The sequence below is a fragment of the Grus americana genome, chromosome 13 (assembly GCF_028858705.1).
Source record: "Grus americana isolate bGruAme1 chromosome 13, bGruAme1.mat, whole genome shotgun sequence".
NCBI lineage: Eukaryota > Metazoa > Chordata > Aves > Gruiformes > Gruidae > Grus > Grus americana.
Window position 1 is genome coordinate 11,911,994 of NC_072864.1, and position 25,709 is coordinate 11,937,702.

General features: G+C 39.5%; 1 protein-coding gene across 1 annotated transcript in view; it reads left to right on the forward strand.

Annotated features, from left to right (window-relative positions):
• Nucleotides 1-1,005: 1,005 nt before the first annotated feature.
• RHPN2 (rhophilin Rho GTPase binding protein 2) overlaps nucleotides 1,006-25,709 on the forward strand; it is a 29,493-nt gene continuing 4,789 nt past the window's right edge. The window contains exons 1-11 of the mRNA XM_054840865.1: nucleotides 1,006-1,238; nucleotides 11,905-12,020; nucleotides 14,475-14,603; nucleotides 17,150-17,225; nucleotides 18,244-18,321; nucleotides 19,056-19,180; nucleotides 20,121-20,287; nucleotides 22,567-22,754; nucleotides 24,030-24,186; nucleotides 24,650-24,769; nucleotides 24,869-25,063. Coding sequence (XP_054696840.1) covers nucleotides 1,170-1,238; nucleotides 11,905-12,020; nucleotides 14,475-14,603; nucleotides 17,150-17,225; nucleotides 18,244-18,321; nucleotides 19,056-19,180; nucleotides 20,121-20,287; nucleotides 22,567-22,754; nucleotides 24,030-24,186; nucleotides 24,650-24,769; nucleotides 24,869-25,063 — 1,420 coding nt within the window. The 5' untranslated portion in view covers nucleotides 1,006-1,169. The remainder of the gene's footprint in view (nucleotides 1,239-11,904; nucleotides 12,021-14,474; nucleotides 14,604-17,149; nucleotides 17,226-18,243; nucleotides 18,322-19,055; nucleotides 19,181-20,120; nucleotides 20,288-22,566; nucleotides 22,755-24,029; nucleotides 24,187-24,649; nucleotides 24,770-24,868; nucleotides 25,064-25,709) is intronic.

Here is a 25,709-nt window from a genome sequence, read left to right on the forward strand (position 1 = left end):
TCAGTTCAAGATGTCATTCCAGAGATATTTTTCCTTTGATAAAGAAACGTTGTCTCTGCAGATTTTTTCCTGACACAACCACACCATACTTCTAAGAAAGATGAAAAAAGAGAAAAGAGGAGCGGGGGAAGACAAGTTTGGTAATAGTGATTTAAGTATTTTGCTGTATTGCATCTTTAAATGCTAAATGCCCACATAACTGTAGGTAAGGCTTGGCTAGTAATAGCAACCAATCTTGGCAATTTCCTTACACAAGCTTCTAATAATATTTGCGAAACCGGTTACACAATGTAATATTTTGAAGACAGGAGGTTTTCAGTACGAACACTGCAGATTTTTGCAATGCTGAGGTTGATCCCTCAGCATTTTCCCGGAGCCGCGGCCAGCCCTGCCTTTCACCGAGACGCTGCTCTTATCAGAGGCCCGGGTCGGAGCCCTTCCAGCTCCCCGGGCTCTGGGATCTCTCCCGGGCTCCTGCCCTCCCCCAGATAGGGGTACGGGCGTAGGGGCCTCCCCGCGGGCCTGGGGAGAGGCGCTGAGGCGCGATGTGGCCACGCGGGTCCTGGGCGCTGTCCCGGTAATCCCCCCCGCTGCGAGGGGCACCCCCGGGTTTGGGGAGCACCCCTCTCGGAGCGGGACAGCCACCTGCGGGAAGCCTTATCACCCCGAGGCAGGCGGGCCCCGGGGAAAGCTAGCGGTGGCCCTACGGTGCAGGGGGAGGGGGGGCGTCGCCAGGCACGGTGGCAGGGAGAGGGAAGCGGCAAGAGGCGAACGGTCCCTTCGGGGCGGCCAGCCAGACTCCGCCACGCTTCAGCGGAGCACAGCCGGAGGCCCGGGGAGGAGCGGGCTGAGCCGACACCGCGCAGCTGGGCACCGAGCTCCGCTTCTAGTCAGTCACAGCCACCGCGTGTCTCCGGACAAAGGGACAACACCCGTCCCGCCGGTAGCTGCCCGACGGCGGGGCTTCCACGGGGAGCATCCCGGAGGTGGCCGCGAAGCCCTCACCAAGGCCACCCGCCAGCGCGGCGCAGGGGCAGCGCTGTGGGGCGGGGTAGCTCCTCCCCGCCGCCACCGGAGGTGGAGCCGGGCGGCGCCGTGGGGCACCGCCGACATTTCCCGCAGGGTCGCAGCTCCTAGCAGCAGTGGAGGGACAGCTGGCTCGCCCGGAGATGACAGACACCCTGCCGCCCCGCGGTTGCCAGGCGGCGGAGCCGGCGGAGGACGGCTACTTTCGGAAGGTGGGAGGCGCGGCGGCCGGCTCAGGGGTGCCGGTGGGCTGTGTGCCCGGGACAGGCGCCCCGCGGGCACTTCGGGTTTGGCGGTCCCCTGCCCGCCGCTCGCGGGCTGCTTTCTCCTGACGGAGCGTCTTACGCTCTGTCCCTCGGCAACGGGGAGCTGCCTCGGGGAGGGGGGAAGGAGGCGAGACAGGGACCTCGGCTCTGGCTGAGTGTGTCGGCGGGGGAGTGTCCGACGCCGGGCTCCCGCCGAGGGGTACGCGCTGCGCTGGCGGCGGCGCGGGCGGGTGGGGTGCTCTGTGGGGTCCCGGGCGGCCGCAGCCGGACCGACCCTCCGCTGTCCCTGGGCCAAGCTTCACCTTGCAGGACAGGAGCACTCATACTTCTACAAAATGAGTGAAATTCCACCTTCTCTTCCCCCCCCCCCCCCCGCCCTCCTTCCTTTTCGCTCCTCGCTGCGTCCCCTCGCTCGCTCTCTAGTAAATTGCATTGTGTACCTGTAAGAAAGTTTACTGGAGTAAGGCGGTGAAGTTAACAGGCTCGTTAGGAAGTTTTTAATGAACATCTGCCCTAATTACTTTTCAGACCGAGTGGGCGGCTTATGCCATAACCTGCACCTGAATTCTTTTTGCACAACAGTAATTATAGTTAAGTATCGCCTGTAATGCAGCCCTGTGGGCTTCTGTGAACTTCACCGGAGGTAAAGGGCACTAAGTGCCGTTTTCGGGGAGCTTTGATTCAGCCTTCCCTCGCTGTTTTTAAGCTCTCCCCGCCTGTAACTTTTGTTGATGGCCTTCAAATAGGGGTGTAGGTACAGGGGGGTTTCGGTGTAACGTTGGATCCGAGACCATAAACTGTTTGTTCTATGGAGAAAAATAACAAACCTCATGCATCAGGCTGTTGTTGCTCACCTCTGCACAAAAATATCCCTACGATACACTTCAGCTACCACCTGGATTACACGATAGGGAGGCACGTACGGTTTGTTCTGTTGCCCTCTTTATAGGCTGTCTGGTTTTTGCCCCCAGTATTTACCAAATTCATAAGCCAGCAGGAGCTTAAGGAAAAATATTGCCCTTTAGTAGGGGAACTGCTTGCAGCTGAAAGTGAAGTTTTATCTGTGCCAGCCATAAAAAAAACTAGACGGACTGAAACAAAATTTTGACCAAATCTTGTCTGGTTTCTTCATTTGAGTAATCCTACTATAATATTTGGTGAGTAATCACTTCTTTCATAGTAGTCCATAGCAGGAAATCATGAAGTGTGGCAAAATTGTAATTATTTAGTTTTCACAGCTATGTTTTCTATAGTATGAAATGCTCATAGGCTGCCTTGAAGCATGTTAGTAAGAAAAGTTGACTTTTCATGAACTTATTAAGTTAGACAAATCAACTCTTCTACCTATTTGTTTTTTACTGATGAGGACTAACTGGAGTTTAATAGCCAAGTTGTGGTTCATAAGTCATAAGAGGAGTAGATCTTCTGCACTCAGACTTGCTAAAGGATTGAGTTTATTTTCAATTAAAATGTATGTTAGGGTTAATTTCACTGAAATGGCATTATACCAGTGTAATCCCCATATCCTGGACAGGAATGACATTTTTCTCATATATGAAAATACTGTAATATCAATTTTATACCTAATCATGAGCATCTTTCCCCACTTTTCAATTACTTATGTCTTAAAGCAGTAGAAAATGGATATGAATCTGATACTAAACAAATCTGGGTGAGCCAGCGTTGCAGTGGAACGTTCTTCCCTCTGTTCCTTCAGATCCTAGAAAGGTTCATCTGGCTCATAAGTGTTAATAAAATTGTAAACTTCAGATCAGGCTAGATGCTCAAAGCCTTCTGTCCCTAAAAGTTAGATGTAAGCAGGAAACCAGTATTCCTTGTTATACATTAGTTGAATGGTCTCAAAGATCAGAGCTTTCATTCTGACTCAGTAGTTCTAGGAGAAGGGGGGAGGACAAAAACCAACCCCAACCAAAACAACCCTGCTCCAGGAATCTTGAACAGATACCAGCTGTGAACCCAAGGAGATGCTTTGGACATAGTATCTTTAGGCCTTACGTGTTCATCTGAATGGTATGTTAGGTGATTTCATGTAACTGCAACTAGTGGTTGAGCTGTTCATGTGTGTCCATATGTGTTGTGCCCCCCTGCCCCCGTTCCTTTGTATCGCTTTCCCCTCCCTTTTTAAATCACACTACTTTTGTTTTCATGAAGGGATTTGAGGGTTGGTTTACCAGTTTTGTTGGTGCAGAATCACATCCATTTCCAGGGCTAGTCCTCGTGTTTTTTAGATCAAAATACATTTACTTAATTGACCTTTTTATACTATAAGCTCTGGAGCAAGGTGAAAACACTTGCTTTGTATCAGTCCTGCTCACAAAAGGGCTTCCAAGCACTATTTACATAATGAAGTTGCCTTCCATACTTTGCAAGAATATTGTGCACAATGAAATTTTGTAATCGAGGAAAAATGAGCAGTTCATACAGTATCTATTTGTTTTAGACTCTTGATATTTTCTTTTGATAAATGGATTATGTGGGAAGTATGCTTGAAGTTTGTATAGTGCCCTTTTGCATATTATGCTTTTTGAAGTCTTAAATACAGCATACCAGAAAACAACCCTAAGTATCCCCAAAATGCAATATGTAAAATGACTTATTTACTTAATTCTTGTTTAGTGCCCTTTTTTTTCCTCTGGTGAGGAGACCCTGTAAAACTATGACTGGCTCTATGGAAAGGGCCATGACCAGAAATGGGGAAACATACATGATCCTGTTTCCTGCTTTGACTTCTGTTGCCACACCAGAAAGTTAGGCTTGCTGTGACACAGCCAGATGAGTCTGAGATGTGATAGGTGGCAGCTTCTGCAGTCCACTTGCACCATTCATTCCTCAGACTCCCTCTCTCCATTCCCTTCCAGTGATGCCAGAGCTGCTCTGTAGGGACCTTTTCCTCTTTCCTTTACCCCATCTCTGTACATTATCTCCTTTTTCCCCATGGCAAAGGCCTGTCATTTATATAGGCTAAATTATATTTTCCTTAAACCTATAAGATGCTTTGAGCTGGCTTGGATTTTTTTTTTTTTCCCCAATATCTAGTTTTAAGGAAATTACCTGTGCAGCCACACAGGGTATATGCAACTCTGTCTATATTGCCCCTATTTCCTTCCCCTTATATCTCCACTCCAAAACAACCCTCTTTAACCATTTGATTAGCTGCAACTGAGCTTGTGAGAAAGATTTTAGTTTTAAAAACAAAACAGGCAGCAAAAAAAAAATCCTTGCTGGTGTCCTGAAGAGGATATGGCAAAGTGGAAGAAGCACCTTACTTTCCATCAAAAAGAAGATGGAGCTTCTGTCTAGAACTTACTTTCTGGGAAGATAATGCACCAGCAAACTGGTTCTGCCACTGTTTTGTTTATCTCAACCATCACATGCGGATAGCTTAGTTCAGTATGTTCCATGGTACATTGCCAGGGCAAACTGTACCTGTACTCCTGGATGGTGTGAGTGCTCTCAGACTGTCAGCCTTGTGCCTCGACCTCCTCTGTGTGGAGTTCCACATTCTTCCACTATTACTGGCAGCAACCTGTCAATCAACCATGCATATCCCGCATGTCCATCCAAATTCTGCCCCCAGTCTTTCTTCCCTGCAAAAGAGTCTGTGGTCAGCAGAAAATAATGACAAAACTAATAAGAGCAAAGAACAACTTGTTTTAAAAGTAGAGCAACGCATTTAAGACAGAAAGGATTTTTCAACAGACTGATAGTAATTAAAGCAGGTCTGTCCTCGTGTGCCGCTTTCCTTATGCAAGATGCTTCTCCTGCCTCTGGGGAAGTTATTCTTTGAGCCTGTTATGGCTCTGTGGATTGCCTGGCCTCTCAGACCTCTTCCTGGTTTTTTAGTTACTTTTGAATTCTTGTGGGAGAAACAACTCTCAAGCTGTTCTCCTTCCTTTTTTTGTCTTCTCTTTTTTCATTATAGCACACCATCCCACTTAACCAGTAAGTTTTCACAAAGTAAATATCCCCAAAACACATCAATATACAGAACTCAGGATATTTATGTAGTAGTACTCAGCCAGTCACAGGATCCAACACTTGCGTGGGGATCTATTAGTAGGGCTATGCCTGCCCTGTGTTTTGTTTTTGTTGGGTTTTTTTGGGCGGGTAGGAGCAGAGCAAGGAAGAGATATCTAGCAAGTTCGCTCTACTATATCTTTTTCTTGGTTTACTGCTTCGTAGCACCTTATGCAGACTGTAACTTCTCAAATTCCCTAGTCAGTCAGGAAGTTACAATAAAGTATAAGAAAAAGCCATAGTTCATTTTCCAAGGTTACCCTTTCTGTAGCTCTCCAAGCATCTGCTGGTACAGCACTAAGCATCCAGTCTTCAGTTTGGTTGTTTTGGATAGCAGTCCATTGTGCTACATAGAGGCAGAGCAGTAGGACAGCTAGTTTAATGAATCTTTAGATTCTGATCGATTTAATGAAGATGCTTATTTTCTTTTCTCTTCCCTTTCTTAAAGCTTTGGTTGCATCTGTGAGGCTAGATATTTATCATATAGACCAAGCTGATGATTCAGAAAGAAAGTATATATTAGTCCTCCCTGTCAGGGGAAAAGGCTAAAACCAGAAAACAATCAGTTCCATAAATGAAGCACCAGGCTGACAATGATGATAGGTATGGTAACCAGCTCATGAATCAGCACTTCCCTAATTAACTCTCTCTCCTTCCCCTCCTTAACTTCTGGGATTTCTTCTGCAGGGCTTCCCCTGGGCTGTGGTTAATGTATCAGTTTACCAACCTGCTACACCTGTGCTTCCACTGGGGTTTAAGTCATGTGGTTTTTTTAGTCATTAGTAGCCAAGCAACCACTAACATTAGCATTGACACAGGAATATTTATTTGCGTGTTTGTTCTCTTTCTAGTTGTCTGGCAGGACAGAAACAATATTGCGATGATTCATGCCCCCCCATCAAGCCATATCTACTCATTGTATAGACATTCATAAAACCTAAAACTGAAAGTAGGCCTTCCTGTGAAACTAAGAATCATCTGAAACTTGGTTAGTCAAGAGACAGACATCTCTGATGAAATATTAATTTTCATTTTCCTTAGCAAGCAGTGTGACAAGATAGAATGTTGTATAGAAAATGTATTTGGAATTTAATACAATAATTAGTTCTAAAATTTTATATTAAACTTTGGTGCCAGGCACTTAGAACTGTAAGATACTTACTTGTTCATGGTACAAGTACACCAGGCTCTAGAAGACCAGGCCTTCCTCCTCCCTCTTGCCTGCCTTTTTTTTTTTAAAAAAAAAAAAAACTTAGATAAAACTTATATTATAGAAAGACGTGCACTGTATAGCTAAAATTTCAAAATTGAGCTAGTAGAAGCATGCAAAGAGAAACTTTAATTATAGTAGTGGAAGAAGGTAAGGAAATAGACATAATAATTTAGCAGGACTTAGCATCAGTTCTAGAAATACTAGTGTGAATCATGCTGTTCACTACAATTGCTGTTACAGCCAAAGAAGATATGTGCGTAAGTTAAATTACATACACGTTTAAATATCTGGAGGATATGGCCATTTGCGTACACAACTGGGCTTGACAAGCAGCACAGGTTGCACTGGCTCGAAAGGAATGTTTTATTTTAAGTAAGAAGGCACACACCCAGTTTCAACTCTGTGTCACCTTCAGACAGTGCATGGCTCATCTTAAGTTCAAACCACTACTTCATAAATCATATTTATGTTAATTTCAAATGCTACTGTGATTACTCATAGTTTGGCAAACAGTCATGATTTATGTGTCCATCACAACTGGATTTCTAATATTAAAAAATACTTCTGTCTTGAAGAAGGAACTTCCTGGCATCCAAATTAAATGCAACTGCTTTCTTATTTGGGACCCATACTTTTGACAGCTGTCTTCCCTCTGTGGCAGGTAATTTCTCAAGGCCTAGAGCCTAAATTTGGAAAGCCACAAAGACACTGCCTATACCTCTTAGACTGGGGGATTTTAAGGCTCCTTCAGATGGGAGGTAAGCACTGGTGCCTTGTACAGAGGCAAGATACTGTCCATCCACAGTTAACCTGGAGTACCTGACTACAGGCTTGCCTAGCTACTCTCTCTGCCTGTGTGTAATCTGTAGAATTAAATCTCCCCCAAATCCCATGTGAGTCCTGAACAGTCAGTCCGCTGCTTCCTAGCTCTTCTTGAACTCCTGCTGTTGAGCTGGCTGGACCTGGTCTGGCAGGGACAGCATCACACTGACGTCCCTCAGACATTCATAATACAACTGCTTGCCAAATAAGTGTGTGTGTGATAATGTTCATAAACTTAAAAATAAAACCCAGTGCGATATCCTGCTGCCACCTAAGCTCAGGCATTAGTTCTAACCAGAGATGAGCAGCAATCCCATTGGAATCTGTCAGCACGCCCCATTAATTAGTCAGAGGATTGCTATCAAACATGCAGGCCCTGCACAGGTCAGCCTTCAACAGGAGATGCGTGTTTATTTGTCTAATATCAGTGTCTGTTTCTTTCAAGATAACATACGTCATACATCAAGAATTTATAACTCTTGTGCAGGTCTTGCCTCTGATAATGATATATTAAAAACATATCAGCTTCCTGATTCTGCAGTACAACAATACTCTTCAACCAAGCTGGAAGAAATAAACTAACTGATTGAACCTCAGGTTTTAAAAAGCTTTTATTGTTTCAGGAGCTAAGGGTAACAATATTTAAGCACTTTAAATGCTTCTTTATGAAATGCAGCTATTCTCTGAGATAAAGGGAAAAAAGGTGCTAAAACTGATAGCTGAGTTTACCATTTGAATTGTCTTCACAGCAAAGTTACTCAATTTACTTGTCATCCCCTCCGCCCAAAATGCATGCAATGAAAGCTTAAATCGTGCTCCATTTTTGGTCATTTTTGCAACCTCCTTTTGTTGCTATTTCATTCTTTTGTTGCTATTTAATTAATTTTACTAATAGTGCATAAGCCATGGTAAAATACAGTTCACTCTCCAAGTTATCTTGGCTCAGCGAAGAAATAAACAGTAATTAAATGAAGCATCTAGCATCCTGTTGACAAGAAATGAAACAGTAGGTGTGGAAACCATTGGGAAGTTTGGCCACCAGATGTTGTAATGAACCGAACATTAACATTCTTGGGATTATCCAAATGTGAACTGAGTGCAAATGCTGTCTGGGAAAGGGATCTTCTACATGGAGGAAAACAAAATTAAGCACTTTCTTGGACCTGTCTGCTAAATAACTTATTAGTACACAGATTTTGTGCTTTACACAAGGGGGAATCTTCCCCAGATTGTGTATTTCCCATGTTTTGTTTTGGTTTTTTTTCCAATATTGATTATTTTCACTGTCTTCTGTGCAGGCTTCTAGCCATCAGTTTTCTGGCAGCCTGATTACAATAAAGAGTTTAAGCCTGCAAATGAACACAAACTAGCTGAGCGTCCCCATCCCCTGTGCAGGAGATGTAAAAAGCAATGTTTTCCAAAAGGTAAAATATGAGTTCCTTGCAGGCCTTGAGAAATAAATAGGAGGTATATGCTTGCAGCAGGTGACCCTATCCTGAAAACAGACTCACTCCTCTGTGCACAAGAAGCCTTTCACCAAGAGACAGAAGTGCAGCACTTCCAGGTACGCTGGAGGTGATATGGATACCTCAGTCTGTCAGTGCCTTGTCTTCTCAGGCCCCAGGGCTGGTTTTGCATTAAAGCTTCATACAGAGATTAGTGGCCAGTCCTGAAATGCAGGGAAACATCTCTGCCACTTTTTCTCTTTGCACAGAGTTTAAGATCATTGCAGTTTTGCACTCATCATTCAATGGGAGCTTGTTTGATTTCTGGGCTGGAGCTTGATCAAAGGTCCACTGAAATAAACACACGCCTTCTACTGAGCTTCATGGGCTTGGGAATCAGGCAGTTGATCTGCATGAAAAATTTCCCAGTAGGAGAGCTGAAAAGAAGTATTTGAATGATGTCATGAAACTTGTTTGGTGCACAGAAAGGGCAGGGAGTTCTGGAAAGAAGCTGCAGCTTTACAGAGAAAATTAAAACAAGGGCAAGGCAAGGATATGTTTAGGAAGGATGCTTGGACTAAGTGATCGAGAAAGAAGCTGGAAGAAAGCATCACAGACCTATGCAGAGATATAGAGATGACAGGCCCAAGATGAGAATCAAGTATTTAAGCAATGCAAAAAGCAAAAAGAAATAATTGGCAAGGTTCAAATGAAAAATGGCATGGATAAAATGGAAGGAGAGAAGACTTTGATATACCAGTAGTAGAGAAAGATTGTACAACACAAAGTGAAGAAAAAGTAAAGTAGGAAAAAAAAAATGGCAGCCCAGAAAAAGAAACAGGCTAAGAGCAGAAAGTAACTTGTGGACACAAGAACATGTTGCATCTTTAAGTGTACCTTGCTTATGTCTCTGTGTATAAATGTGTGTAAAGGAGCATAAAGTATTTGGTAGTTAAAGGACTGCTTTTAATCTGAAATGAATAAATGAGTTTGCTACATGTGCATGTCCTCTCCAGTAACAAGTTCATCATCCTTGTATTGTGCTCACTCCAGGTGCGTTCTCAACGAAGACAGTATACATTGCGCACCCAAGTTTTGGGCTTCTGCTGTAATTGGTATTTCAATGCAGAAACATTTCTCCAATAAGAGTAACTTAATGTGGCATGTTTTTTCAAGTTACCTGCCAAACAGTGCTTCTGAAGATGTTTGCACAAGCTTCCTGTCATTTTACAAACTTTTCAAACTAGAGGTTTAAAATTGACAATATTAGGTTATGTGCTTTCTCAGTTGAACTAGTGTAATCTGGATTGATCAGCTCACTTCTCTATAGTCAAGTCAATTTGCTTTCGCTTGCCAACCCAAGTAAGAACTGAACTTCAAGTAGATGATTAGAACTTCATGTTCTATTTAAATACTTGCTTTTGTTGTGCTGGTATGTCATTGCCTGACCACTCATAATTAGAACTTGTTGAGAGACTTTTAAATGCTGTTATATCAACCCGAAATTTTTTGAGTCAAAACGAAAAGGGAGAGGTCCAAAATAGTGCATAATTTTGTGGCTGGAGTACTTGAGGGAAGACTTGCATCAGACAGATCTGAGCCTCCTTCTTGTGTAACGCACAATTCAGTAGGACCGTGATGAGCTTTGTAATGATACCCAGCAAGGCCGCTCAAAAGGACATGCTTTATTTAAGGGTAAGCCTTAAAACAGAGTGGTCTTATTTGTTTCAGAATCAGTAGTTAAGGCTGCAGGGATGTGCTGGTTGCCTATAAATGAGTATTAATATCCAAAGACATTTAATACTTTAAAAAGAGGGTGGGCAGGGGCAAAGAATAAAGAAGTGGAACTTCTAACCTATTTAAAAAAGGTGTTAACATTGTGTTTCCCTCAAAAAAAAACCAAAGGGAAACAAAGGGAAAAGAAAAAAGAAAAAAAAAAGGGGAAAAAGGGGAAAAAGAAAAAAGGGAAAAAAGGAAAAAAAAAAAAGGACAAACATGCAGTCCTATTCATCTATAACAGTTTTAGCTTATCAGTGTTCACCAGAATACAATGGCTCAGTCCTGCTTAAACGTGGGTTGCAGTGGTTTGAGTCTTGTGCTTATGTAAGGTCTGCATGTACACAGGAGCATTCTTGTGAATTCTGGATTTCATGCTTTACTTTTTAAGGGCTTAATTTGATTAGTATCTGAATGCATAATCATCATCTTACCCTCTCAAGCTCTATTATTCCATATCCCATCTCCCATCTTACTTGACACTGAGCTATCAGTAAATCTTTGGCCAACAGGTAACAAGAAAAACTAATGGGCAAATAAATCATTGCCTCTGGCACTGTGAACATACACAGATGAAATAACTTATAAAGCTTATTCATATTTCACATTTCACATTTTTGGTGCGGTATGCAAGTGTTGTTGGGTTAGGGCAGGGTAGAATTAAAGATCCCAGGGCATTTCCTGGGTGTGAAGAAGAGCTGTGCAGATAAGCAGTATTGTGCCAAAAATAAGTTTGAGGTGTAAAGAGAGGAACCTAGGGAGGAGTTGGAATTGTACTGAAGGTCTGAGCACCAGAAGGAACAAGAACAGAGATCCTTAGAAACGTTCTTAAAATTGTGAGCAGTGGTGCCACCAAAGCCTGTTTTTGATACAGTTGTATGTCACGGCTGTGTATATCCCAGTATGGAACTCTGATATTTTGCAAAGGTTAAGCAGAAGCTTTGATAGGAGTCACCTCCTTGCCAGATACTGTTTTTAATTAAACCTGTAGAAACTTAGGAACGCTCTGTCAAGTTTGGTTGTAATTGGAAAATAGTTTCAAAAGGTTTTTAGGGGAAAACAGACTGGCTTACACATGTACATAAGCTTTAAAACAAATATTTTCTGCCTGGATGTTAACACTTTAGTCATGGTGTCTCTTTCACTTTTAATGACCAAGTTTGAGAAAAGAAACACTGTCTGTCATTCATTATTGAAGTCAACGTAGTTAATTTGTATTCATACAGAACCCATGCCATTAAAGTTCATTCAAATTCAGTGTTGCTTCCTTTTCAGTCTCTTGCAACAGTAACAAAGAAACTTGTTTCCTTAATTCTAGGGATGTAATCCTCTTGCTGAGACCGGTCGAAGCAAACTGCAAAATCAAAGAGCTGCCCTGAACCAACAGATCTTAAAAGCAGTAAGAATGAGAGCTGGTGCTGAAAATCTTTTAAGGTACATATCATGACTTCCTAGTTCTCTTGCCTGAGCAACAAATTTATATATTTTTTTTAATTTTTTTAAATGTCTCTTAGCCGTTGCTTTTTCCCAGTCTGCCTAATTGCTCCCCTAACATGCTGCATAAATTACTGCTGGGTGCTTTGTGAATATCCCTGAAGTTTTTTTAATGCTGTAGCTCTATAGGGTCATTACCTGCTATAAAGTGCACTTTCAAAGCTGTTATGTTGTAGCAAATGAGCTGAATGTTAGACTATCTTATGTTGCTCTGTTTGATCAGCTTTATTGCTAGTGATAATGGCAAGTGAACCTTGCCAAATATTGTAATGTTATTTATTCTATGTAGTAGTGATAGAGGAGTAGCAGGGTAGTGCACATCTAATTTGAGCTAGGTTACAGTTGTCACCAAATTCTCCTACAGTTTGAGGTAACCGGAAGAGACTTCCCCTTTATCTATTACGTTTTGTCCACTGAGGTTTTTTTTTAAAGACACAGTTTCTTATGTGGCTGTCCCCATAGGAATAGCCTTATGGTGACCCTGTCTTGAGGCTATTACATGCTGTCATTAACTGCTTAGCAAACAGTCCTGTAGCTTTCCAACAATCCATCTCTCTGTTACACAGAAGAACTGAAAATTTCCCCAATACTCATCTGCAATAGTGCCCTATAGTGTGTTTCCCTGCAACTGGAGCAACAATGGGTCTCCAAGAACAAAAATCTAGTCAATATACTTCCCTTAGAGAAGTGAAAATGCTTGGATAAATTAACTTTTCTTAAACTTGCCATTACTTGATAGGTTGCCCTTTGCCTGTCACCCGCCTTTATCTCCATGCTTGGCAAGAGAGGTGATAGGTCCAAAGCTTACATAGTTTTAGCTTCTGTGACTGACTTAATTTTGCTTTGTTTTCTGGTAATTGACTTAAGGAGTAAGACTTAGGGTTTTTTGCTTCCTTTTCTATGTATAGCCAAATTCTTATATCTGCTTTTGAAACTAAACACTGTTTATTCAGTAGATGTTTCTGCATGCCAACTCAGGAGTGTTTTGGAAAGGCTAAAGAGATGAGTAATATCTAATATGAACACTGGTTACCATAACATTCAACCTAGAGGTGTCCTAAAGTTCAGCTCCTGACACCAATATTAACGGCTGAAATTCTGAAGTTGCTATTAACAAGACTGGGAACTAAGCCCATTTGAAGATTAGAGGATCGGACTTATTTCTAAGTTATAAAAAACCTAAAATGAATTTATACCTGTTAGACTATTAAAACTTGCTAGTTCTTTGAAAGAAGCAATTTTAAAAGTAACCTGACCACTAGACAGTTCACCTGACTAGATGTATTTACAATCCCCTACGGAAAAACATAAATTCACAGATAACACACATTTATTATGTGAAGTACAAGCTTAGAATTTTAACCTTGGAGTAACTAGTTCTTCACCAAGCTGCTCCATAAAACTGGAGGCTTGTTCCAAGGGAAGCCTAGATGTATGAGAGGGTTGTGCATAAATATTTATGAGGGTGAATTAATCTTAAAATAAAGGCAAATGCAAAATGCTGCAAACTTAAAACAAGTTTGTTATTGTCTAATGATTTGGACTCTCCAATATAGGGGTACAATATCTTAAGCCTGGATATGGACCATATCTTAAACTCATACCTGTGGTTACAGATAACAGTTTAAGTCTCTTGAAAACAGTAATGCTGTATGGAGAATCAGATTAGAAATAGTGATGTGATATCCTGAAATATACAAACAAGAAATCACACAGAAATGCTCTGGGGGGCTAAATACTAAGATCCACAGTGCTAGCAGTTGAAAACATTGTCATGTAAACATATAAATGGCGAAGGAAACAAGCAAACAAAAAAATTCTATTTGCATCTGACAAAATTATAGAGAAAATTGTATTAAAAAGAAATATCTTTCTACCTGTATATTTGGTTGTAAAACATACTGTAGTAACAGTTTTATGGGAAAGTTGTTTTCTTAAGAATAAAAGATCAGAAGTCTCAACAGATCATTATTTGATTTATAATGTGGGGAAGTCTCTTTTGAAAAAAATATCTCTTGACTCCCCCTACCTCCACCCTCATATCTTTTACTAGGAAAAGATTACATAATCTGAAAATAGGACAGTGATTCTGTTTAAGATGCTTTAGTTTTGTTGATTAATGTATCTGAAAATAAGCCTGAGCCTTAATCACACCAAAAAATTTAGCACACAGAAAACCTTCTATGTGTCTGCATGCTCTTATCTGGAAACTATCCCAGGCTCTCTCTTGACAGAAAAAACTAATAAATTCTGAAACATGAGGTCTTGTATCATCTCTTAAGGAGATAAAAAAAAAATCTTAAAAATGCTGAGAATGCTAGCAAGGGGGTCAACCAAGCTTATGTAGAAAACCTTTTCCTCAACAATAAAAAAAGTATGTGTCTCTTTCTGCAGAGCAACCACCAACAACAAAGTACGAGAGCAGGTACTACTGGAACTGAGTTTTGTAAACTCAGACTTGCAGATCTTAAAGGAGGAATTGGAAGGACTTAATATCTCAGTAGAGGTTTATCAAAATACAGAGTAAGTATAAAGCTAAGTTGCTCAATTATTAACAGATCTTCTCTTTACCACTGGAAACAAAATTGCTTCTAGGCGAATGTGAATGCTGGACAACAATTACGTGAAAGAACAGAGAGCTTGATAGGAAGAGAACATATTTGATGGTAGATTTGTTGACTAAAGGTTAGTCTGCATATTTGTCTTTCACTTGGGAAAGGTATGTACCACTAATCCTTAGACACGGAGCTCCTTCGTGGAGGAGAGTATTGTGAGAATTGAAAGCTGTTGGGGCTTTATGGGGAGACACATGGCACCTAGGGCAGTTTCCAGCACTGGAATGGCTAATTGGTTCGGTGCATTCTGGAGTGAGCAAACCTAGTGATATAGTATCTGTTCTTAAACGCAGTGCATACAACAGTTCTCTCTTTAGCTGGAGAATAGAAGTCCAGCACCGATTTAGAGCTCGGGGCAGACGTGAGGTAATCTTTAAGGTGTGTACTTCAGTGATAGAAATTAGCTGGCTAAGCCAGAGAAATTTTTAGTAGATGAAGTTGGAATTGTTCCAACTTCATTTTTCCCACTTTAAAGGGCACGCTAAGCTTCAAATTGCAATGGGTTCCTCCAAGATAAAATTTCAAAGTTAAAGATTATTCATTGCCTGACTACGGCAATGATTTCTGTATGTTAGATGTCTTGTTGCTCCTATGTTTACTATTAGAGTAACATTAGTAGCTCAAGACACAAATTGAAGTGCTTCATATGAGGGGGTATAATTTTTGGGTCCCTCTTAGCACTGTTCTCAGGTGTTAAATTCCAGGTGGACCACAGGGAGCTCTTAATGTAGAGGGACTAAGCACATTTCCAGTGGGGTATCTTTCAACTGAATGCTGACTTAATGAAAAATATCTATGTTTCATTTTTATCAAAAAGGAACTTGTGCTAAAGTTCCTGCCCTCTACCCCCATGTCAAACTTTGACAACTATTTGATGTAAAAATGTTTTTATTCAAGATGTTAGCCGTCTTCATAGATGCATGTGAGCATAGAGAACAGTATGAAAGTTATGGCTGTGGGAATGAGAACAAGACTCCAGAAGTACTATTTCTTCTTATAGCTGAAGAATATTTGAAATATTTGGATTCTCAGTGAAGGGTGAGCAGTAGGTCAGGCCCCAAGGCAGGTAGAAGCCTTGCAGCTGGACAGTAGTATGCTGTTTATTCTCTCCTGACCCTGCTTCCCCACTCTGTTTTGAATGGCGTTTTACCTTTCTGATGCCGTTCATTCTAAGCTCTGAATGCTTTTTTATATTCCATCAGCTAAAATATTTCACTCCCTCTGTAACTGCTCTCCAGCCTTTAATAGCAAATAGCTATTAATAGTTGCTCTGTGAATCTATTGTGCATATAGTCATCAGCATGAGGTCACACCCACGTTACTAAGTTGCACTGTATTGTGTTACACTGATCTGAAGGGTTGGCCTTCCCAGTACTGGTATGCATCTCGGCTGGATTGAGAAGTGTGACGTTATTTCTACTCAGTTCTGGAAATCCAGGATCACCTCCCTAACTGTTCAGTGCCCCCATGATGTTGACTCCACGGGTGTGACACTTTAGAAACTTAAAAAATAGAAATTCAGTTCCTTTGAATGACAAATGCTGGTGTCCACAGGGACTGTGGGTGGTACTAGAATTCATTAAATCAGTAAGTTAGGATTTCTCTGTATGTGTCTCACTTCCTTTTGGGGAAAAAGACTCGATATAATCTGTTGTAAAAGTGTCGTGGTTTCTTCTAAAAGCCTTATCAGAAATTAGATCACTTGCACTACCTGCAGTAGTGTTTTGGCTCTGTATCCTGGAAGTCCCTTTCAAGCTAACAGAGCCACTTGCTGGATTGTGCCAACCAGTTTAAGGACTCTTCCTCTGCTGAGGAAGCTGCACTCCTATTCCCACCTTCCCAAGATGGAATTTTCACCAGTCAGAAAGTGATATTTTAGAGGCTGACTTGTTTAGAGGTTAACACCTAGCATTGTCTACAAACTAAGTAGTTCTTAGACTTCCTACTCTTAGACCTTTCCCTGTTTAAAGTTGGTATACTTTGGCCCTGTGTTAGACACACATCCCTTCTACATATGAAAACATTGGTAACATGTAAAATACTGATGATAACTATTGATGATTACCATAGCTCTTACCATGGCAGATCTCGTAGCAGATGTGGAGCTGTTTTCTGTCCATATAACTTGTGAAGGTGTATAACGGTTGAGCTAAATTGCAGTAAGGCAGCCTTTGAGAGTCTCCTTTTCTTTCCTTGAAGGAAAAACAGGCTCAAATGAAGGAAAAGAAGAAGAAAAAAAGGCGCAGGCAAATAGCTTTCCTCACTCTGCTCTTGAAGAGTTAGGCCATTAAGCAGACATTCTTGGGCAGGAAGGAACTATTATAAACTATGTACCTTTTACCTGAACACCCATCAGCACACTAACTTTCCGTCATCAGATGAAATAAAAATAACTACCTTATCAACAGACAAACGGAAAACAAGTATATCTGCATCTTTTTGTTTTTTCCATAGAGAGACTTTCAGCATTCCCTTGGTACCTCTTGGCTTGAAGGAAACCAAAGAAGTAGACTTTACACTCCCCCTCAAGGTAAATTTCAAAGACCCATTTCAGAATGCATAGTTAACAGAGATAACTTCCATTTCAGATCTGTTCAAAGAAGGAGAAGTAATTTATGTACAAATTATTTTTTGTTTCATTTCCCCTAAAACCGAGATGCCAATGTGTTTAAAAATCAACCACCAATTATTTGGGTCGTTGCTAACATCTAACTAGGACAAGGAGTCAGAAGATGTTACAAGAAATCCCACTTTAGAAACAGTAGAGTTAAACCAAAGAGAATAAAAATTCCTTCTGCAGTTTTTGGTTCCATTAAGACTATTGATTACTACTCTGTGTGAAAGGAAGTAGTAATGAAGGTTTTACTCAGCATAACGCAGTGATGTTCCAACTTGCACTAACCAAGCTAGCTCAGTTGGGAAGCAGTGTTGCAGCATTAACGCTGTTTGTTTGTTGGCTAATATACTTGGCTGGCTCTTTGAGTCACCTTCTGTATTTTTTTTGGACTACTGTGGATTGTGCAATGTAGATTTTATCTCATGGTAAACCATCTTATATCACTGTGGCATTTGTCTCTGCTTTTACTTCTGTAGGTTAATCTCCATGGTCAGCTTATGGTACCACTTTATGCCATTGTAGCTTTGTTAATTTAAGTGGAATTGCACTAATATAGCTGACAAGAATTTGGCAGTCTCTTTCTGTTAACAAGTTTTTATGGTCACTTGATTCCCTTGTTATTTTAGCTAACAGGATTCATTTGTCCCTTTCAAAACCACTAAATGTTGTTTTAAAACCTAATGGAGTTGATGTAATAGGTGTTTGGTTCCTTTACACGAGGCTCAAATTTCTTGTCTCAGATATCAAATTATTAGTTCTGTTGTCTTTTTGAAGTCTCATTGCTATATGTTACTATATTATTGACTGGAACGGAGTAGACAACATGCAAATCACATCTGAATCAATTTTGTACTGTTTGTGACTGCAGAAAAAAATGAATGGTTTAGGTTAATTTTAGATACTCCAATTTTTTACTTTTTTTTTTTTTTAGGACTTTATTCTGGAACATTATAGTGAAGACAGTTCTGAATATGAAGACGAAATAGCAGATCTCATGGATCTGAGACAAGTAAGTTCAAGTATGGCATACCATGAGTTCTTTTAATCTAAGTTGTAAATAATAACATTTTTACGGAATCAGAATATGCCTTTATTACTTTTAACTTACCATATTCTTATTGACTTCATTTCTGAGATACGGTACATGAATTTCCATTGTCCAAGAGCTTTACAATCTGAGTAAAGAACAAATGAAGAAAAGGATGATGTTATGTAAACTGATTGAGCTATTGACACAACTTTGTAAATCCTGTAAATCTAAGATTTGTCTTTTTTTTTTTTTTTTTTTTTTTACTTTAAAGTATTATAAATTTAGCAAGAAGAGTGTTGAAGTGAATGCATCTGGCAAAAGATTGTAGTAGAATGGTGGTTATTCCTAACTATTACTTGCTTCCTATATTATACTAGAAATATAAACTTTCTTTGTAGCTTTCATAAAATACCTACAATCTTTATTTAATTAGCTCTAAGACTTGCAAACAGATCCCTTTTGCTTCTCTAATTAACTCTGAGACTTGCTAAACAGATCCTCTTTGCTTCCTTAAAGATTATGTGCTACTTCTGTGCAGCTGAAAAACTCTTATTTGGAATGCATCCATTTGGCCTTAAGCTTAATGTTCTCAGCTTCCACACACTTCTATGATATGCAGAAGTCCAAAGGAAGCAGAGCTTTATCCTTGGTGTTTCAGTATTCATCCTGTAACTCAACAGAATGCACTTTATTTTAATCTATTGTATTTTAAGGCCTGCCGCACTCCTAGCCGAGATGAAGCTGGCATTGAGATGTTGATAAGCTATTTCCTTCAACTTGGTTATGTAGAAAACAGATTTTTCCCACCCACCAGGCACATGGGAGTTTTATTTACATGGTAAGTGTGTAGTTCGTGTTTGTCTTTTGCTTCCCCACCCCCCAATGCTGTTAATGATTAACTGTCTTCTGTTTAAATGGAAGCTTGTCAGTGTGTTTCTCCTCCCCCGCTCCCTGCAGTGTGTGTTGTCATTTTTTTATTTTTTTTTTTTTTTAATAATAAGAGTAAACCCGAATACAATACACCCTTTTCATGCTTAGAGTGAAGCCATTGGTTAGATTATGATTTGGGCTACAGGTTAGCACAAGGGAAAAAGGGAGAAAATTAATCTTCTGCAGATGTTTCCTGGACTCTGAACCTTGGTGCATGAAACAAATGGGGAATGGGTCAGACCATAATTCCCCTCCTTCAATTTGTTAAGAGGAATATTTGAGCTAGAAAAGAGGCAAGGTTGCTTAATTTATTATAGTGGAGTGTCTGCTACATCTATGAGCAAGTTTGAATTCAGAATTTTTATTTTTATGATGAAAAAATATGATTACCAAGCAGCCAAGAAGAACTGTTAAATTTCTAGTCATAACTGCAAAAAGAAACTTTAAAATACAAGCTATAGAGGATCTAGCCATGCCAATAGTTGATCTTTGGCAACATCTAAATATGAGAACATAGCAGCACATATGGATACTTCCCCAGTATACTTTCAGCCTCTGTGATGTTTTATAGGCACTTTTGAGTTAGATATAATATGTTTATGGAGGCACATTTGTAAAACCTGCTGAAAACTAAGCCTCAAATAAAGCCGTTTCCTGGCTTGCAGCACTTAGATTTTCCTTGCAGTACATACTCGTATTTCTATTCACCTTCATTTTCACTGTAGCAGAACAATTATTAAGAATTCCACTGCTCTTTTGGAGGAGGAAAAAAAAAAAGGAATGAAAATATCTGTTGTTTCAATGGACTCTGCTAATCTTAATGATTCTTTTAATATTTGTTTCCTAAGGTATGATTCCTTCACAGGTGTCCCAGTGTGTCAGCAAAATCTATTGCTTGAAAAAGCTAGTATTTTATTCAACATTGGAGCTCTCTACACCCAGATTGGAACACGATGCAACCGTCAGACCCAAACTGGACTTGAAAATGCTGTTGATGCTTTTCAGAGAGCTGCAGGTACACATTTAAAAATATTGGGAAGATCTTTATGCAAATGTTCCTAATTTCATCCTGAAATCCTGCAGATTTCTGCATTTCCCACTGACTTCATTACACAAAAAAGGCAGAATAGGGAAATTCAAGAAGCCTAGTGAAGAGCTGAGATGAAGCTTTAATTCACAACCAGGAACTGTGGTCCGAACATGCAGATAAAGACAGTGAATATGAACACTGTGGTTAACCATTAATGAACTGCAGTTCAAAGGTCCAAGTAATAGCCCTAATGTTAACTGCTTCATTGTTCATTCTTTGCTTCACCAACATAGCTGCTTTCACCTCAGTGATATTACATTGATGTAAAATCCGTACAAGAAACAATTTAAAGGGCTGATAAAGGGCTTGAAACCTAGTTTTTCATATGGTCTCTTCAAAATTAATATTGCTGTGTTCTCTGGTGAATTTTGCAATTCATTAGAAGTTGACTACATCTTTTTCATAGATTCCAAAGGCAAACAGTTCAAAATACTCAATCTATCTCTGTCCCAAGCAAAGAAAACCACAAATTCTAACAGAAAATCATATCTCTTGAACTAAAACGTTATAGAAGGTTTTGTTTTGTTTTCCAAGTAGATTTTCTAATTTTTTGTAAATGTCATCTGTGCTACATATAATGCTTAAAGATGTGATGTATGTAATTAATATGTACTATAAGATTTATTTCTGCACTAACAATCTGTGGCTATTGGTTTCCACTGTATTGGTAGCTTTATCAGCTACAAACTGTGGACTACAGAGTTGGATTGTCATAAAACCCATCTTTTGGGTATACAGCTATAAAAAAAAATTATAGTATTTCTTCATGCATATTAAATAAATTGTTTTTCAACTTTTGTATTTAATTTTGTATTTCAATACTTGAGCAGCAGCAAAATAGAGAAATTTCTCCTTCCATTTTGCAAATGAAAAAATCACTGCTTTTCACTTCAACGTATTTGCAGAACAGAATGAATTCAGAAATTGAAATGCATCATTTGCTACCACAGTACCTTTGCAGGGCCCCAAAGCAATGTGCTCAGGAGGCATTTCATTGTACCTGTGCATGGCTCCGTAACACTGTTCATTATGTTAGTAGAGACATGATATAGAGCATGTATTAACCATTTCTCTGTACTGAATGGATAATGTTGCAAAGAGTTTATCCTCAACAAAGCTCTTGGTGTGTATATGCTTACTGCATAAGCAGAAATATATTGAGAAAAAAATAAAAAAATAAAAATCTTTTTCCACCCTGTACTTTCAGTCCCTTTCAGTAGGGCGCTCCATCAGTACTTGGGATGTGCAGAGGTGGCCATAATTCAAATTTGTGTCAGGGCATATTAAGATAAAAGATACAAGTGTAACATAAAACCCAAAAAAATCTCAGAAACTGGTAGCAGAAAAATGCAGCACCATACGGACAGAACCAAATATAGTGGCAAGAAGTAAGATTACAGAAGCTGGGACACTTAAAAAGCAGAGGTCTTATCAGTACACTTTTGTAGTATTATCAGCAATTAGCAGGCTATTAGAACTCACTAAACCAGTTGGATGACGGTGTGTGCTGAAGATTACCCTCCCATCAGTGTTAAACTGTTACTTGTTAGAGTGAAACTGTTACTTAATATTTGCACTACAGTTAGTGTTTGTTTTTAATTTGATAAATGATAGAAACTGTTAACACATTGGTGGAACCAAATGCCTAGAGCAGAATCTAATTTTACCCTATTAAGTATACTGTTCTAGATTACTTATAGGGATGGAACTGAGCTTTCATGGGAACACACAATGCACTTAGCAGCACCTGAAAAGGAGATTCATAATTAAGTTTATATGTTTGTGGGTTTCCCTTCCATCCAAGGGTTCTACTGTCACCACCTTATAGTTGCATAGATTTCTTTTCCTTTCTTACATATGTATAAGCCCTAGCCTACCACTCACATATACAAGTCATATTCAGCACAGCTTTACAGTCAATCACAAGAACTGTTATAAGCAAAACTGAAGGTATTGCCTTTAAAACTTGCAGCTTCTGTTGCTCCTCTGAATTGTAATTTTGAGAACTTACCTGGAGATGTTTGATGGGAATGCAAAGCAAAACCTGTAAGTCAGTTTAATTTCATGTGTACTAAGAATCCGTTCAGATTGCTATAGTGCAATACTAGACAGCATGCTTTCAATCTTAATAATTATGGTATGTGCTAGAATTAAGTTAACCTGCTTCTCTCTCTAATGCTGACAAAACCATTTTGTAATTTCAGGAGTCCTAAGCTACTTAAAGGAGACCTTTACTCACACACCAAGTTATGATATGAGCCCAGCTATGCTGAACGTGCTAGTAAAAATGATGCTTGCGCAAGCTCAAGAGTGTGTTTTTGAGCAGATTGGTCTTCCTGGAATACGCAATGAGTTTTTCACACTAGTGAAAATGACACAGGAAGTTGCCAAGGTAAAATGAGAGACTTAAAATGTAGTCTTTAAAATAACTGTTTACAGTGCTGTGTTACTAGCTACAGTCTCTAGTAACATTAACAGAATTTATTAAACCTAGACGTTAACAACTGTTACTGAAAACCAAAAGTAACAAGGGACAGCTCGCAACCTTTCAGAAGATTAAATGCAAAAAGCTGCAACTTAAATATCATTATCTTAGAACTGTTATGATTTGTTTTTAATTAATAATTCATGAAGTTTAATAGAAACATGCTGGAACACTGAGGCAGTGAACTGGCCAGAGGTTTTTTTACAAGCTATTTATCATATTGCTCTTTCTAACAGTACAGATCTTATCCACAGAACAACACACAAAAGGACAGTTGTTTGTGTAGTTCTCTGTTAAGTATTGAACTCAACCTATCTGTTATTTCCCAGTAGCTGGAGGTTATGCAAACCTAAAAAGCTTAAGTCCAAAAGAATAACTAAATCATAACTGGGGGAAGGACCCTGGTGAGCAGAGTCAGATTGGTAGCTGCAGAGCTGTCTTAGGACTTGCCTGAAAAATGGAGAGGCAGGCTGTGTGCCAGAAGGTAGTGCTCATACTTGATTGAGGTTGTTGGCATCAAAAACTGGATATGCCAACATGATATGAAAATGCTTTCTGAGCCATTTCAGAGTAGCAGATACGTAATTGGTTCCATACTAGATAAACGGGCAAAGCCTTTCCTACCTGTAAAGCCACCCTGACTTATCTGTAGGATTGATCAGCTGGAGGGGAAAGATTTTTTGATTCTGTCGGGTGGAGTTGTTTGATTCATTAAAACAGCATTCACTGCTTGAAATACTATTTTATTTCCTCTGCATAAAGGATAGCAGCCCAGTTTTAACCAGACCACACAACTTAAGGCTAGATATGACTCCACAGTTTCAGAAGTGAAGCATATGCTTCACTCTTTTTCTCAGTTGAAGTAACCCATTAAATTATATTTATTAAATTAAAACCCACTTATTATATGGTGTTTTTATTGAACTCTAAAGCCATATAGATTGACTGAGTCCATCTGTTCTTGTAGAAAATTGATTTACTTTTCTCATAAGGGGAAAAATCAGAGATGGAATTTCAAATTTTCTCAAAACTTATTTCTAACTCTTTCTAACCATCTTCCCCCCTACCCCCTTTGCTGTCATGCACATGAAATTATCTTAAGGCTGAATATAATATCCTTTACTTGAGGTCCTAATAACTAATGGTAAATTCTCATACTTCAATTCTGTGCTTTATTTTTAGGTGGGAGAGATTTACATGCTGGTTAACACTGCAATGAATCAGGAACCAGTGAAAGAGAATATCCCCTATTCCTGGTCTAAACTGGCACAAATAAAGTCAGACCATTACAAAGCTCTGGCGCATTACTTCATTGCTACCGTTCTGTGTGACCATGAACGTAAGAATCATACATTTTCTATACATTAATATAAATAACAGTAATAAACACATAAACAGTTATAATTTGATCTATGAATAAGATCAAGAGCCAGGAACTTTGGGGTTTCAATATATGTTAATCTCTGGCCATTTTCTCATTCCGATGTGAGGCCTTTTTTGTCCTTTACAGAAGAATGTGAAAGTTCAATAAACTAACTTTTGCAGACACAGAAGAAATATTATGTCTGTTATATGCCACTAAATTGTTCAATTCTTGTTGATATGTTCTGGTATATAAGTATTACTTGCATACTACAGATGATAAAACTGGTAAAAGTCCTAAAAACTTGAAATTCCCATCAATATATATGCATAAAAGTATTTGACTGCATTTGGAGAGAAGGTAGTAATAACTACACAACAATACACCTAAAGGAACTAAGAGATATGTAATGGTTAATGTTCTATATCAATTACTATAGTGCAGTCCGGTGACGATGAAGATCAGCAGGAGAAAGCCTTGTCCCAGTTGTATGACTACATGCCTGAAGGACTGAAGGTTCTCACTGTTTTAAAGGACAAAGTTCAGAGAAAACAATTAGGTAACTGCCAGTTTCACACAGCTATGGGATAAAATTTGAAAATTACTTTGTATTTATTGTCTATGGAGGACCACCACCAAGTTTCTAATTTTTTTTCAGGGAAAGCACATTTACGCAAAGCCATTGTTTACCACGAAGAAGCTCTAAGAGTCTGTGGTCTGTGCAAAAAGCTTAGAAACATTGATGTTCTTCAGGAGGTTCTGACAGCCGCACATAAGCGCTCACTTCTCAAATATGCTCAGCAAGAGACAGAAGATGACTTTCTCAGTCTAATACAGGCTCCAGATATCCTTCGTAAGTATACACAGCTAGAAATAAAAGGTATCTAACCATACTTGTACATGCTTGCATGGGGATATGCCTTTATTTTTTATATATATATGTATACATATATAATATGTATCCACACATAATATAAATAATGTACAAGTTATATAGTGTACATTTGAGTTCAGATTCTTTACATGCTTCCTCAATCACAGATAAATTGATTTTGTTACAGCTGCTTTGCAGTGTTTCTGTCTCTGGCCACATCATTTTCTGGGGTAGATAGCAATGGTTATTATTTAGATAGAATTCAGCTTTTTTTGGTGACTATCTTGTGAGCTGGAAAAGATGGGGAAACTTTAAAAGCTAAAATCATACAGGGGAAAACTAATAACTGTTTCTTGTAGCACAACTCTCATACTGGTCTAAGTTGTTAGCTCGATTTGACTGCTATTGGTTCCTCCTACCTTAGTCCAGCTCATCTAACTCTTTCCTCTTTGAAAGCAGTGGGAAAGAATGGGCACTGTTTTTTATTTTTCTTTGAAAAATATTTAAGAGGAGAATGACATAGTTTTGTTTCAATGGCGTGTTTTAAGTTTTCTGTATTGATACTATGAGCTCTGAAGATATCTTTAAGGAAATTCAGATACTTGTCTTAAACATTTCCACAAAA